Source organism: Coturnix japonica, chromosome 12 (genome assembly GCF_001577835.2).
Source record: "Coturnix japonica isolate 7356 chromosome 12, Coturnix japonica 2.1, whole genome shotgun sequence".
Lineage (NCBI taxonomy): Eukaryota > Metazoa > Chordata > Aves > Galliformes > Phasianidae > Coturnix > Coturnix japonica.
In genome coordinates, this window is record NC_029527.1 from 474283 (window position 1) to 491073 (window position 16791).

At 50.0% G+C, this 16791-nt stretch overlaps 1 protein-coding gene across 4 annotated transcripts in view; it reads right to left on the reverse strand.

Moving 5' to 3' along the window:
* Positions 1–16791, reverse strand: part of SFMBT1 (Scm like with four mbt domains 1) — a 39961-nt gene that overhangs the window by 22805 nt on the left and 365 nt on the right. The window contains exons 1-4 of one of the 4 annotated variants that reach the window (XM_032447310.1): positions 4752–15951; positions 3375–3499; positions 1925–2080; positions 106–200 (exon numbers count right to left, since the gene is read on the reverse strand). In XM_032447310.1, coding sequence (XP_032303201.1) covers positions 106–200; positions 1925–1952 — 123 coding nt within the window. In that variant the 5' untranslated portion in view covers positions 1953–2080; positions 3375–3499; positions 4752–15951. Of the gene's footprint in view, positions 1–105; positions 201–1924; positions 2081–3374; positions 3905–4751; positions 15952–16791 lie in introns of those variants that run through there. The other 3 variants (XM_015874469.2, XM_015874468.2, XM_015874467.2) reach the window with 3 other exon arrangements.

The following is a 16791-nucleotide window of genomic DNA, read 5'->3' on the forward strand; positions in this document are numbered from 1 at the left end:
AACCTTCCAGATTTCAGTACAACAATTCACTCAAAGAAACTTCAAACACTCAGCATATAAAAAAGTGATGTAGGAGACAGTAAGTAAAGACATTCCCTTACTCACATGTTTGAAAGACCCATGAGGGGCTGCAACTGCTCCTGTGTCTTCTAGATACTCATCCCAACTGAATTCCATGTCTTCCACACCAGAACCAGCATCTGGAAGAGAAGCCAAACACCTTCAGCAACCTGTCAGCTCAAGCATGGGGATATACATGCCTTCATTTCCAAGTGACTGACCACACAGGCGTGCAATGGACTTCAGTTACGCATTTCACAACAGATGGACAGCACAGTTTCCCCTTGTCTTGTATGTGAGGAGCACTTTAAGATGGATTTGGTCTGAAAAAGTGAGACCTTGAGTGCTCTGGTTAAGCACCAACTGTTTACACATCTCAGAGAGGGGAGTATGGAGTAAGATCTGTATTTGTTCCAACAAATATTTAGGAACAGACTGACAATCCTGGGCAAAGCAGACCTTCAAAGTACTGAATTAAGAACTACACAGAAAATGCAATACCACAAGTGGTTCGAAAAGACAGACTTTAAAAAGCATTGCAGTTAAGACTCCTCTCTTTTAAGCTAGATGGCATTTACTTTGGTGTTAAAGGGCACCAAAAGCACAGAGAATTCAGGGTAGTTTTAAGAAACACAGCTCTGAACAACTGAAATCAAGAACCTTCAAATGAGTCACTTAAATACCAGCTCATACAGTATAACAGATTCCTCGGAGCAAGAAAATCTCATTTCTAGACGTATTTAAAGCCAAAACGGGCTCAACCCACTCAAGCCACAGTCGTACACTCATGCTATCAGGAAGGCGAGTGTCTGCAGTGTGAGCTGTGTGCTCCCGATCAGTCACATTTTCTATCCATACCACCACATCTGTCCCTCCTCACAGCCAGCTCCTGGCTCACCTCCCTGCTCCCCCTCCCAATCCTGTTCTCTCTGATGTGCAAACCCACCCGCTGCACACCCCAGCAGGTTGGATTTGGGCCCCTGTTCTGTTCACCCTGTTGCCACACAGGCCTTTCTCTGGCTGGCACAGCATGCGATGCCAAAGGAGGCTTGCTGCCGCTCTATGCAAGGGGCAGCTTTAAGCTAAACACAAAACAGCTTCAGCAGTGAAAAGGGTTGGCAGTGATGTGAGACACAGCAAAGCTTGTCATTTCCACACAGTTCTACAGCCTGCTCCAGAGCCACCTCTGAACAAACATGAGGTGTTCACCATAAGAGCATATGATCTGAGAACTGTTTAAGAAAGCTGCTGGTGTATTCCCAGCTGTCCTGGACATCTTTGCAGGCCGGTGCTTCAAGGTGAACCACAACCTGAGCAAGTTGATCAAGATTTACCACTCTGCAGCAGTTTGGGAGCTGGTGGCCCAAGCTCATCAAAGGGGGCAGCAAGGCACACCAGAAAACCAGGATACATTACAGTGGCACCACACAGCTTCAGTTATGTGCCTTCAAACCAGCAGTGTGACCTTGTGAAAATGTTATGAACAACACAAAGGCAAACAAGGACACACGAAGATAACACTAACCACTTTGATAAGCAAATGCCTCAAAACAGTAGTGCTAAAAACACTGGACTTTCCATAAGTTCATCTCATACTGACATCACAAAGGAGAAAGGCAGAGCTTCTAACAAACATAATCACCTCTGTGGGTCACAGAATCGCAGATGACATATTTTGTTGTCCTCTAAGCCAATTATACACCTTGCTTATGGTAAATGTAAGGCCTGCAGTCAGAATGTAACTCACAATGACTGAGGCATAGGACACTCACACTGTGAAGCATCCCCTGTGTTCAGGAACGTTCCCTCTCACTTGTCAAGTGTTTTGAGAACCCTCAGCCCCTGAGCTCAGCCATCCCACTACCTGCATCATGCTGCTGTTCTCCATTCATCTCCACAGCAACCCAGTGGTTATTCCAGGCAGCCAGAAGCAGGGAATCCAGAACTGTCACAGTTTAGTGGTCATGAGTTGCCTTCCACTTTAAATCCTGCCGGCAGCCAGGACGTTCACAAAGGGATCCTGAAAAGAAGAGAAAAAATCCTGTTATGAAAATCTTTATTGGCTGCAGACATTCGCAAAGCCTGACATTTCTCTGAGTTTAGCTGGGATGTCCAAGACCTGAGCAGCCTCTGAGAGGGAACTTGGCTTCCTTTTCTTATTTTGTAAGGATTTTAAAATACAGCAACCCCCTGCCATGGTGAGGACAAACCCGTCAGGAACACCAGTTGCTGAGCAGATGGAAACACAAAATCTGACTTCAAAACGAGCATCAGAAATGGGTGGATGTTCTCCTCGATGGCAACGCTTTGGAGGTGCAACGATGATTTCGCTTCTGAGATTCTAATTGGACCTGGCATAAGGCGGCTACAAATGACTAAGAGATTGTTTTCCGTCCCACAAACACCAGCAGACTTCGAGTGGCTTTCTGCAGGCTGCAGTTCCGTTTGTACTGACGTTCAAATAAGCAGATTGTGACTAACATGCTGTTAGGATTTTTCTGACCAGCTGGTTTTTTGCCTTTGCAAATTTGCCTCCTTGCTAGAAATGGAAGCATCCTGAAGCGGCAGCTCTGTGAAAAGGGCCTGAGGTGGCTCTGCCTGACAGAGTCCTCTGAGGTCTATCAGAGTGTGCAGAGGGCAGAAAACAAAGGGGGGAAAAAGCATCCCCAAGTTCTGTAATCTGGGCTGGTGGAGGATTTCCGGGGGGTAACTGAAATGCTGAGCGTGGCAGAATGCAAAGGCTTGTATTCTGAGCACACACAGGCTTGCAAGGTGGCCCCAGCACACAGCTCAACTCAATCATTAATCAAAGCACTTCTTGGTGATGGCCTGTAGGATGTCCGTCACCTGGGCACTGCTAAGACAAAACAACGGCAGTGCTGTGACAAACACCCCGCGAAGCACACAGGACAACATGCTGGGGATATACGGCTGGCTTCAAACAGTGCAGACCTGGCAAAGTGCCCTCAAATTCATGTGAAACTGAAGTTATTTTCATTTTAGGGAATCCAGCTCTCATTTAACTTCTAGAATTGAAGTATTGAAGTAGCCAGTATAAAGCCAGCCTCATCTGGTTGGTGTTGTTGTAAAAAAGAAAAACAACAACATAAAACCAACCATGGAAGCATTTAAACATCCCCAAAATTAAGAGGCTGTTTATTTAAAAGATGCCAAACACTGGCAGCTCCTGCTGAAGCTGATTGATATTCTGCCCAGGCTGGGCAGCTATTCAGGATTCGATAAGCAGCACTGTTGTTTTCTGTACACAGCAGTGAAAGCACTTGTAATTAGCACCCACCACTGCGGATGCTTACAGTCTGGCACCCTGAAGATTATCTTCTGATGAACCTCACGAGGAGGGGAGCACCAGTGCTGCTGCAGCAGAGATGGTTTGGAAACACTTCGGACTCCTCAGCCTCACTTCTGCATTTCAAACCTCCTTTCAGCACATGAAATATTCACATGTTAGCAACTAAAGGCAGCATTAAAAACAGTTACAGTTCATTAAAGCCAGATGGCTCACTTGAATATGAAAAGAAATCAAACAGAAGTTGGATGTTGAATTAAAGTAAATCAGCTGGTGTCTGAGGTTTACTATTATCTTAAAACAAAGGCACGTGAGACAAGGGGACACGCGGGACTCCCAGGGGTGGGCAAGGCACTGCACAGGGGCTGCGCATCACAAATTCCTTCATGCAAACGCATCTGGCAAAAGCTCTTGCAAAGCCTTGTGTGTGCACTGGAAGCACAGCCCGGAGCACCCTGCCTGCACCCGAAACCCTCACCTCTGCCAAGGGGCCCATCCTGCTACAGACCGTCTTGTAGCTGCGCTGTGAGCATATACCTGGAGTGGGAAGAGAGCACGAGAATGTTCTCCCAGCCCCGTGCCCTTCCATTTCAAGCAAATAGAAACTACATGTTCCTTAGGAGAAAGCACACACGTTTCATCTAAAGATTCCTGTAACAACTTCTTTACTGTAAGAGTCCTGCTCTCCCTTTTAGCTCAGCACACCCCGCTCGGCTCAGTGCCCATGGTGGATTGCTGCTGGCACTTCAGCACGAGGAGCTGCCTGGGACACAGCAGACAACCATCCTTCTGCCTGGGGGGAATGGGGCCAGGGGGAGCCCACAGCAGACCCTGCTCAGCGACCAACACAGCCCAGCCCAGAGTTCACACCTCCACGCACACAGCCACCCTGCTGGGTATTCCCAGCTCATCTCACCAACACAGATGTCCACCAGAAGGGCCTTTCCATACTCTTATGTTTGAATCCACACTGCCCTGCTGGAGCTGCACACAAACAGCAGCCAGAGCAACTTCTTTAAGACAACCTTCCTGAAATACTCCCCCCCCAAAAAAAGAAAGAAAGCAAGCAGCATTCCCTGCCCAGCGCCAAGGAGGCAGAGCAGGGAGCAGCCACTGCACCCAGCCCTCGCAATAACCCAGCACAGAAACCAATTGATCGCGGCTAACATTTCTTCAAAGGGAATATTTCTTCCTCATTTAACTTACAAAACGCTGTCTCCTGCAAATGACATTTTATTTATAGCAGTGGTATTTGCTGTATAACTGATTGGGGAAGGCTGTAAATGAGCATCATCGCATATATATGGAAAACAATGATAAAGCAGTCATCAAAAAGCTAAAGAAGATTTCAATATTCAAATAAGGCAATCTGCATAACCCCCACCTGAATTTTAATTCTGCAGAACTTCTTGCAGAGATTTGTGCTGCAGATGATCTGTGGCTCCTTTCCCACCCGAGAACAGCAGCCTGCATTAGGAACGCGTCCAGCAGCTCCCAGACTTGGGTTAATTTTAATCCCTGGACTTAAGGTGCAGGAGGCGCTTTGCCATTGGGGGCCGGGTCGATTCTGCAGACTCCCAGGAGAAGAAAGCAAAGGCGAAGACCATGACGGACCACAGCAAGGTTATGGGAGCTGTGGGCCATGTCACCTGCTGAGCAAAACACTGTGACTGGTGGCTGTCTAAATGAGAAGCTGCCCATGTGGGAAGGAGAGGAAGATGCCTGCAGCCTCATGCACCACCGTCAGGACAAGCATATATTGGCCAGGCAGCCAGAAGTCCAGCCAGATGTCTCCCCAGGGAACAGGCTTGTGCCAAGCAGGCCTGAAAGCCATCACCACAAACCACGCTGACACCTCTGAGCCCACCAGTGCCGCAGCTCTGGATCCGATATTCCTAAGCAAACACTTCAGCTGCAAAAGCCCACAGCCCTACAGCCATGCAGAGCCACGCAGCTCTGATAGCTCTAACACGCACTGTCTGCCCATCTGCTGTGGATGCAATGGGTCAGGTGGAGCAGGGGTTTTTCTTCTGAAAACCTCGGTCTGAAATCTTGCGGCAGGCAGACTGAGCAATCTTTCTCTCTGGACTACAGGATTCTGAACACATCATCTGCTGCATGTGCTCACTCAGTGCTGCCAGTCACTTTCTCAGCATTTCTGGTTGCAGTGGCTGCAAACTGCTTCACAAATAGCATTGTTTCATCCTCAGTTGTCTGCATTCAAGAACAGTAACACCAGAATAATCCTCGGACAACAAGAAAAAGATTTATTTTGAGCTCCACTCGATTCCCTAACTGCAGAACCATTTTATCGTGCCTGAAAAGCTTAAATTTGATAAGAAAAGCTCCAAGAAGGAAAGTGCGTTAAGCTCTTTCCATTGGCACACATGAAATTGGGTGTGCGGGAAGCAGGAGGGAAGAGGAAATGGGTGGAATCGTAGCAATCATAGCAATGTTCTCCAATCTGAGGACAAAAGATGAAGGATAGAACATGCACCAGAACACAGACAGCTGCTTCTGAAACACCATATTTCCTTATGAGCATTAACTAGTAGATTTGGAGGCTTCCCCAAAGGATTGGTGCCCAAGCAAATGAAATGCTTTAGTAAAACACTTGGGGCTTTATTTTACTGATCTACAACATGTTGTAGCAGCAAACACTTCTTACTGTGCCCTGTAGTGGGCACTTTCTGGCACCTCAAAGTGGAAGTCAGTAAAGAAGACTGAGAAAGAATTCAGACCAGGCTTCCTATGCAGGCATCACTTTGACAAGCAACAGCACACAAACCCCCTTGTTTGTTACCAGCCAAAGCTCAGACAAAGCGCAGACATCCCAGCTCCACGTCCCCAGCTTCCTTCAGGGCTGAAGCTTTCCTTTGCTCAGACAAATGAACTCATCACACTGTTCCTCTGTGACGGGAGAAGAGGCTGATGCCACCAAGAGCTTATTCACTTTGTGCATCCATGAGCTCTGCAGCTCTCATTCCACAGTGAATGCTGTAAATTCCTGCACACACTTCCCTAGTTGTTATTTTCCATGATTTTTCCTGTTCTATCTTCAACTTTCCACACTCGATCTTCATTAAATGATTACACAAATCCCCACACACTTCTATCAAGATCACTACATTAGTTAATAACAAGTGAGTTTCATTCTCATTAATTACGAATATGTTCATTAGTGTGTCAGTTGCTACAATAAAATCCAGCCTCTGAGAAGGAAAGTGATGTGCTGGCTGCTTGTGGCCCGGATCACGCACACAGAGCCCGGGGCAGGCTCAGGGCTGCCCATAGAAGGCCCAGGGACGCAGCTGATGCTTCCAATCCCCAATTCCCTCAGCTGCTCCTCCTAAGACTTGTGTTCCAGACCCCCTCACAGGTCGCTGCCCTTCTCTGAACGCTCTCCATGGCACTGATGTCTTTCTTGTAGTGAGGAGCCCCAAACTGAACACAATACTCAAGACCTCACCAGGCTGAGCACAGCTCGACCATCACCTCCTGCTGGCTGCACTATTTAAGAGGTTGGCTGCTTCCAGACAGTACCACTGTGCAATCCTGAAAACCTCGTGAGTATTTGGGGTGCCTTGGCTATGGTTTCCACACATAATTAAACCACAATTAGCCTGTGCTATCCCAAGATAAACTACTACTGAAAGCAGGAAAGCTTCAGCTCCACTTTTATTGCTTCATGCACACTGGAGCCCTGCTGGTCCAAAGGGCTGAAGTCCTGCCTGTGCTGACACCCCCAGAGCAACATCCCGAGTGCTTCAAGCAAGGAGTGTTTCTTGCACAAACTTATCAGGAAACTCACGTAACACATCCTTATTCCAGCATGACTTCCATCTGCTTCTCAGCAGCAGAGCACCACTGAAAATGCATTGGTTTGCACAGGTCTACATACAAATACAAAGATTGCATTGTTTCTGCATTTCACCTTGGTATGCTCTCACTAGTACTGACCCTGTTAAACCCCCAGACCAGCATCTGAGATCTAATGATGGCTGACTGGGTAATTTCTTCATTGCTAACAGGAAACTACTGCACACCACATCCACCCCACTGGGTGCAGCCTCCTATCCCAGCAGCAAGATGAATGACATTTCCAAACCAGCCGTTTCTAGACCCGCTAGTGCATCAGCATCCCAGCTGTCACACAATGTACACTGATCCCCATCTCTGCTGGGTAGCACCACATGTTACACCGAAGATGCCATATCCACCACAACAGGACTGCCTCAGCAGCAAGCCCCAGCTGCAGGACACCATTGGCCTTGTGTTAGCATGCACAGCCACGCTCACCTCCAGGCTCTCTGCTCTTGCCAAGCAGGACTGCCCTCTGCTGACCCACAGCACCACCAAGGACGCCTTGCCCAGGAGCTGGGAACACCCACAACATCGCAGCTGCGTGGCCCCATGGCTCCTGGCACACAGCACTGTCTCTTCCACCACAGAAGGCAATGATTTTTCAGTCTGGCCATCCCACATCTCCTCCAGAGGAAAGGGAACACGAGCTGCCCATACAACCAGCTTGTCTTTTTGGTGTGGCCTCCCTGCTCCAGAGCCACAGCCACTGCTATTGGCACAAGCACAGCCAGCCCTGGCAGTGGTGGCAATGGCAGCAATGGCACCCGAGCAGCTTTCACTTAGCAGAGCCACAGACCTGAGTATAACAAAGAGCAGTCAGTGATGCACAGCACTGCCACGAGCTGCTGAAACTAAAACTGTCATACTTTGTTCATCCAAATTACCAAAAACACAGGGAGTTCTGGATTTAGTTGTTGCTGACTGCAGACAGCTGAGAGCAGCTCAGGGACATCACACAGCACTGGACACGTTCTTGGCTTGAGCAAATCCATCCTGCCCCAGGTCGATTCATTCAGAGCTGCTGCATCTGCAGCAGTTACAACAGAGGGATCACAGCACAGAGATCTACTGCAGAGAACTCAGAGCTACCCCAGCAGCCTATAGGAACAGCCTCTTGTTCTTACACTGACACCCTGTCAAACCACAATTCTATTAGGGCAGCTTTTAGTCTTCGTTGAAGACAGAGATCACAGGCAGAGGATGCATAAATCTGTTTTTATCATCTGTAGCAGCACTGACATTTAAGACAATAAATGCAACAGGACTAAGTAAAGCGGGAGTTAAATCGAATGCAATCAGAACTTATTAATTTATAGTACAATCAAATTAAACCAGTGCCAGTATCTAAATAAAACTGCTGACATCCAGTGCTGCTGGGGAGTTGGTAGGAAGTGAGAACTGAGTTTACTCCTCACTGCCACTTCAGGGCTTCAACAGCAAAGCTGCCAAGAACCTCTGACAGCACGTGCTTCTCCTCCAGTGCATCACTGAGAATGTAATGCAGGAGTGCAAGTTTTAAAAGCTAAATGGAATCAAGTCCTTTCTAACAGCGCCTCCCCCTGCACTGCAGACCCTGGGATACAGGCTCACCCAGTTGCAGTGCTCCTGGTGCAGCAGAATGGCACCCAGAGGAGAACCCCCTCAGAGTGACACTGCTGTGCCATTCTGTGACGCTCCTGGAGACTGAAGCAGAGCTTGGAGGGCTCAGGAGCTCAGTGTGGTCCCTGCAGTCACAGCCCAGCACTCCCTGCGCGTGTGGGACATGTCAACTCACCCACACCTTCCTGACTCAGCACCTCTGCCCAGCTTTCCTATGTGGCCCCTGGAGAGCACTTCCTCCAGCAGCAAGTTCTGGCTGCCACCAGTTATTAAAATGCATTAAGTGATGAGCCTTAAAGTGCTTATTACATTATTAAAACATATGTATCAACGTTTTGTCCTAGATTACAGTTCAAACAAGACTCAACGCCCAACTTCTCACCTGCTTGGTGAAGCAGCTTTCAGTTTTACATACACATAAATATCTTACAAAAGATGTATATCTTGGATAAATGGATTACACTAAATTCAGGGAGAGAATCTTCCACATAAGGACTTGATGGTTATGAGGAACTGTCATCAAGCAGAGGGGAGACAGAAATTTGTAGAGCACACCAATTTCTCCAAAGAAATCACTGGTTACAGCAGGTAGATGGAAAGACCTGGGTCGTGTCTGTATTGAAAGCTGGATGGCTGAAGGATCACGGAGACTTCCACAGTCCAACCAGCAGCCCATCCCCACCACACTGCTACCCCACTGAGTCCCTTGGAGCTGCATCTCCATGGTTCCTGAAAGCCTCCAAGGAGGGATGGGTGACATGAGAGCTCCTACAGGAACCACTGCACACTGCAGCAGTGTGAGTGCCCTGCAGGCCCTGACAAGGCACAAGGAGGATCCCGTCCCTGCACCAGTTCTAACAGAGCGGCCTGGGCCCTCACCGGCCCTTTGTGCTGCTTTAAGAGCCAGACAACAGTATCCGTCTCATCCTTTCATCCCCGGGAGAGGCAGCGGCTCAGAAGGAAAGCTAACACAGCCAACCTTGGTTTCCCAGTGCTACATTTTATCCAGTGCAACGCCTACATCCCCACGTTGTTTTTCACACCAAAGTAAACAGAAAAACAATGGAAAAACTGTCAGAAAGTTTTAGTTACAATTGCACTTTCAACTGCGCAGCAATATTTTGATTAAGTCGGTTCAGGAACAGCTGCACCATCTTCCTGACCAAGGTAAGGAAGTAACAGCACGGGGAAGGTTAAGAGAAATAGGGAAGCTGGTCTTGCCAGGAGGTAACAGCTCGTGGTTCATTGGCCATTGGAGGCAGCAGGAAAACAAGTGAGGAGGATGCAGAGCTGTGTGTCTGCCCCACAGCCAGGCCCTGACCTTCCCCATCCCTGCTGCTTCTGCACTGTCCCACCCCACAGGCCACCTGAGCTTCCCATTTCAGAGCTGATGGGGTGGGAGCACAACCATCTCTGGTAGGAAAAGGTGATTTTTGCTGAAAGAACTGTGACCTTTTTTTGCATTCAAAATGCAAATACATGGGTTCCTACCAACCTGATGCTCCCAGGAAGCTATTTGGATAGCAGTATGATTACACACTTGCTCTCTACAGCTGGAAGCATCGCTGCTTTTAGTTTCTAATTACACATTCGTTTAATTATTGGCTTTATGAAAGCAACTGAACTGACAGCACAAGCTATTGCATAAAAACAGACAAACAGGCATCAGGTACACCAAGCAAAAGACAAAAACAGGGAAGGATGCTTTTTCCACTAAGCAAACCCACCACTTGCATTACTTTTTTCCAGTGAATGTCAAGTTTCACAGTACTGAGCAGCAACTTGTCTATGAACTTGCAAGCAGTACTGGAGCCGTGAGCAAGATGCATATATCCAATACGACAAGAAAATGGCACCATTTCTTACAGTACTCCAAATAAATTGCATTGCTGAGCTCCCAAGTACTGGGGAAGAGCTGGGTTTCTGGGTGCTACTCACAGCAGCACCTGGAGCTGGAGCCAGGGGAGGCATCACCACCAGGGCCACAACAGGGGACAACAACACAACCCCTCTGCATCTTCATAAGAAGTGTTTCCTCTGGCAAACGAAATCCATAACCTTACACAAAAGCAACCGCACGTAGAAAGCAGATTGCTTCAAGTGCAGCACCAAAACACGCTGTTTGTGCTGCCTTTAAAACACATTGAAAACACTGTGTGTTTTAATCCCGCGCTCTGCTCACTGTGCTCCTATACCTTCGTCCATGCTCCCAGGGCTGACTGACTTCAGCAGGGGAGGCTGTGCATGGCCTCGGTCTGCCCTCTCGCTGCAGACCTGAGATCTCCCACTGCTTTCAAATATACTTTTTGTTTTCAAGGGGTTTCAGTTCTGACTGCCAAGTATGTTTTCAATGGAAAGAAACAAATATTTAAAGGAGGAATGTTAAAACGATAACCCAAAACATTCCTCTCTGTACCTGAAGGGATGCCAAAATCATCGCCAAGCTCCATCACGAGGCTCAGCATACCTGGCAACTCCATGCCCAAGCAGCAGTAACGAGAAGCTGGGAGCCCAGGAACATAGTGATTTCTCACCTCGCAGACTGGATCACAGAACACACTTCTGGTGTAAAGCAGCAGCTGAGCCTTTCCTGCTCAGTGCCTTTGTTAAGCTTCATAAGAGGCTGAGAACACGTCAGAGCAACAAGGCCTTAAATGTGGCATACTAAATCTAGAAAGCTGAGAAAAACACACACTGGGTTGGCTCTGAAGCCAGAATAGGTGTTACTGGGTATTTCCATTCCCAGATTCTCCAGGTGCCAACACACGCAGTGCTCCTGATGGCTCCAATGGGACACCGGACACCTCCCCCCTTCTGCACCCACACAGCGGGATGGCAGAGCAGCTTCCCCCTGTGCTTCTACACACAGAACTGCGGTGTTGTGAGCCGTGTTACGTGATGAAATTCTCTCCTTCCAGGCAGCGTCTCAAAAATATGGCCTTGCCTTTGTTACCACACACAAGCCAATATGCTCCTTCCTGTTCCTCCTCTAAAAAATAACTAAAGCTTAGGGAAAAAAAGAGACAACAGCTTTCAACAATACAACTTTCAAATCACAAGAGGCATAAAGGCCTGGAGACTGCAACAGCACAGGTTTTAGGGAACATCTGATAGGGAGCGCCGGCATGCCTATTACCAGCAGCAGCACTGATGCAATTACATGAAAATCCGCTGTCATTTTAAGACTTCTTTTGCACTTCTGTTTGTACAGAGACAAAAACAAGACTGGAGCCTGAGGGCTCAGGAGGCAGAGAGCAGCTACAAAAGAGTCCTCTATTTTTAGGAGTACAATTTCGAAGCTTGATCCTGACAACACTGGAACATTTACAGCCATCAAATGTGTTTTGAAATCCAAACAAGTTTTTTCACTTTATTATTTGTGCAGTGTCTTCCCCTCAAACTTGAGTGGCTTTTCTTCAGGCACCGCTCTGCTGGTACACACAACTTTATTTCTGTTATTCAAATGTTAATATGAAAGAGATACGAGAGGCTTCCATTCAGTTCCAACTTTGGAATCATTAGACATGGTTATTAAATCAGACATGTCTAATTGAGCAGCAGGATGTAATAAACAACGTCTCAGAAAATCAAACGACACCCTGTTCCTGCTGCTGACAGTGCCACCTTGGGAGTCCTTCCATGAGGTCTCCAGGATCTCCTTCCCCCATGCCCATCTCCACAGGTAGCCATAGACCCGTGCAAGTCTGCTGCAGAGCACAGACCACATGAAGGTCCAGCACTTAATGTCAGCACGTGCTTCCTCTGTGAGAGTCAATGAGTTTGTACCCAGCCCTGCTTTTCCAATGATCCAAACAAGGGCAGAAACACAAAGTTTTAAGACAACACAGAACTGTAATAAAAGATGAAAAATAGATGTTGGTTGCTAAGAACTGCAGAGGGATAATGAGAGGATAAAATTAAAGGCACAGTAATAAAGACATGGAGAAAGAAATGACCTTGCCCAGAACAAGACCTGCATCAGCTGCTGCAACTGAAGCTTTTGGAATTGTTCCGACTAATTCTCACTGAGCACCAATTCTGCACTCAAGGAACTCCAAAGAATGGAGAAGAAAACAGAACATGCGTTCCAGTTCTACCAACCCAAAGTACGGCTGTACCCTGATGCAGCAGGCAGTGCTGGCAACAAGAGCAGCAGGTGCAACCAAAGTCAGTGAGAGGCTCGGACAGCAGAGCTGCGGATGGGTACAGGAGAGGTGTAAAATCAGAACTGGTACAATACAAATACAGAAAGGTCATTGGTAGCTTCGGCCAGAGGCGCTGCCACTTCCTCCTGCACAGAAAGCTGCCAGCCACCCCCAGCAGCTCTGCTGGTGTCTTTCAATTACCTCTACTCTTGCGGGAACTGAAAAGGGTTCATTTCAATACGTTCGGGTGGGTTTTGCTGTGCAGTTTGCTGGAAGTTTTTGCATTGTGATATGACCCTTTGGAGCAGGAAATACAGCATGGATGCAGCCTTTGTCCTCAAAGCCCAACATGCAGCTCTGGGCTGGCCAGTGTGTGCTCTGCAACACGGTGTGAAAACACTGACCAGAAACACCAGCACTGCTGCTTTGCTAGGAAGGAGCCCACAGCAGCTGAGAAGCAGTTGTTAGATTGCTTTGTTACGATACCTATCGCTCATGTTTGCATATCAGCATGATCAGGACTAACAAAGCTATCTCGATGCTGCTATCTATGCAAGAGCACAAAAGAATGGCATTTATATAAATTAATTTAAATAAAAGCATATTAATCTGAGAAATACTGCGATTTCTCAACAGGCTTAAAATAGTTCCCAGTACGATTCAGCCACTGTTTGGAAATAAAGCAGAAAGGCAACAGATTGTCTGAGCACTTAAATAAAGACCTCAGCTTCCTATAAAAAGGTAATTCCTGTATATCTCACTGGATAATCCTGAGAGTTATAATTTACGTCAAGCTGCACTTAGGTGGAAATTGGACTCCAATTAGTAAGAAAAACTGCAGTTTCATTTTACCCAGCTAAGAAATATTTGCACCTTAGAAAAGCAGGTGCAAAGAAAACAGTATTTCAATCTATGCAGAAGGAGTTAAACTGAGGAACATTCACTTCAATGAGGAGCTGACTGTTCTTCTGGCCACCTTGTCCTCCCAGGAATTAGATTCCTGTCTCGATTTTGCACCCACCCTGGAAGCACAAAATGCAATCTTCCCTGCTTTTTCAGTTTCCACCATTGTCTCCTGCTGAAAGAAGCTGAACTGGTTGAGAAAATGAAGCCAAAGCAGCCAACTGCTGCACACCATCCCTCCGCACCAGTGGCTAGGCTGGAATCATTCAGAACTGGCTCACAGTCAATGGTGGATGCTGAACTTGGCCAAGCCGCTTCCCCGAAAACACTGGTTTTCATTAAGAGGGGTGACAAAATCCACACGTCAATGTGCATGGGAGCACATTCAAACAAACAGCAACACTTGGCCAAAAGAGCAGCGAGAACTCAACATTTCCCCTCCCGTCCCTCAAACCTATTTTTAAGAAGTTGAACAAATGCACCATTTAAGACGTAAACAGACTTCAGTTCTCAGTTCTGTTCTGTAAGTACAGGAGGAAAAGTGCTCCGAAAGCAGGGAGGGCTTTCAGGTCCGCACTCACTGCCTTGGTTTAAAAGGAGTTAATGAGTTCTGTCCAGCTGGGTAATCAGTGCCAGGTATGTGATGTTTCCAACTGAACCCGACTTCCCTTATTTCTGAGGGCATCAGCTGCACTCATGGCAATGCCCTGAAGAGCAACGAACAGAGTTAGTCCTGGAACAAGACAGCACGGCCTACGATGCTGCAGGACGTGCAGGCAGTGGCAGCTCCGTGTCCCACCCCTTACCCTGCACAGGTCACATCCCACAGGACTGTTCTGGGCTCACAGCAACCACCAGCACAGCTCAGCACCTCATGTGTGAACAGGGGCACATTTGGAACTAGAGACTGGGATGAAAAATGAAAACAAGCAGTACACGTGAGAGCGTGTCTGCCTGTTGTAATACGCTCCTGGAACCAAAACCAATTTAAAATCAAATAAACAATAGCTAAAGTCCATCTGCTTCTCTCATAGGGTTTATCAGTATAGAGAAAATCGGGCACTGGAAAAAAACGAGGGATTCAAGTCAGTCAAAGCGCATCATTAAATGAAAAGAACCATTACACGAACGCAACTTTGTTTCTGCACTATCAGCCCCCAACAGAACCGCCCTCACCAAACGCTTCCCAGCTCTCCCGGCTCAGCGCTGCTGTCACTGCGCGGTGCCCGCACAGCCCCCCGAGGGCGATGCCTGCAGCCCGGGCAGCAGCGCGCAGCGCACACGGCAAAGGCTGCGATCAGGGCTGTTATACCTCGGGGCAGCGTAACAAGGCACCCGACACAACGTGCCACCAAACGTGCTCCTCACACCATCTCCAACCACTCACAGCCTCGCCGGGTCAAGCCACCACACGCGTTCGTTCAGCGGCGCTAAATTACGAGCAAAGGGGGAAAAAGCTGCGAAGGAAGAACCGCCCGGATCGATGCGGTGCCGGCTGCTGCCCGCACACACAGCGCCCGGCACCCGGTGCCAGTGCACGGCCCAGAGATGGCAGCGCGCAGCACAGCCCTGCACGGCCAACCCAGCGCGGCTCAGAAGCGCAGCGGAGCCTCCCCTCGCTCGGGAGCCGGCAGCTCCGGGAAGCAGCAGGTCTCCTTCTCGCCGCCCTTCAATCACAGCACGGATTCGCAAAGCAAAAGTAAAAGAGGAAATGGCTGAGTGAGGGCAGGAAGCCCCTGAGCGCTCCTGCAGCCGATCGCACGGACGGACGGATGCCCGCTCGCTCCTTTATGTACAAACCGCACGGCAGCAATGACAGCCACGCAGAAAACGCGCAATTCACTGACAGTCGGTTCGTTCTCACGCCCGCACCGGTTTCCCCGGTGCCGGGACAGCGGCTCCAAACCCCCGGCCGCAGCCGTCGCGCGGGTCGGACCGGTACCGCCGCGAGGTGCCGTCCGAGCGCGTCCCGCACAGCGCAACTCGCGGCGGGTCCCGGGGCAGGTGCCGCATCCCCGGGCGGACGGAGCCGCTCTGCGCACTGAGCTCCGCGCACTGAGCCCCGCTACGGCGGCAACAAGTTTCCGCGGGCGGTTCCGCCGCTCCGTAACGCGCAGCGAAGCGGCACCGCCGGCCAACGCTCAGCAAACGGGGCGGGATCGCGCAGCACCGACACCGCCACCACCACCGACGCCGCCACCGACGCCGCCACCGACGCCGCCCGGCCGCGCTCCTGCCGCTGTTTCCCCCGCGCCCGGCGGAGCCGAGGTCCCAACTTCGGGAACTCGCCCGGCCGCTCCCCCCGCCCCGCCCCGCCCGGCCGCGCATCCCCGGGACCCGGCCCGGCCCGGCCGCGCGCAGCGGCTCCGCAGGACAAAGGCCGGAGCCGCGGGGAGCGGAACGGAGCGGAACGGAGCGGAACCGAGCGCAGCGCAGCGCCGGGCGCGCACACGACGCGGACGCGCAGGCCCCGCGGCGGCGCTGCGGAAAGCGGCCCCGGGAACGGCCGCGCAGCTCCGCTCCGCCCGACGGCGGCAGCAGGGCGGGACGTAGAGCCGGGGCACGGCCGGGCCGGGCGGGGGTGCGGAGCGGCGCGGAGCGGAGCGGCGTTTAAAGGTCCCCCAACAGCGCCATCTTGAACGGGAGAGGGGCGAGCGCGCAACGGGTTCGGATCTACCGCGAGCGCGGGGCGCGCAAAGTTCCCGCGGGGCGGGCAGCGCAACTCGGGGCCGGGCTCACAGCGGGACGGGGGTTAACAGTAGGATGGGGCTCACAGCCGTGGGTTAACGGGGCTCAGAGCTGTGGGTTACCGGGGCTCACACACAGCGGGACGGGGCTCAGCGGGAGCGCGCCGAGTTGCGCGCGGGCACTTGCGCGTCGTGCCGCCCCGCGCATCGCTGCGCGCAGTGCCCG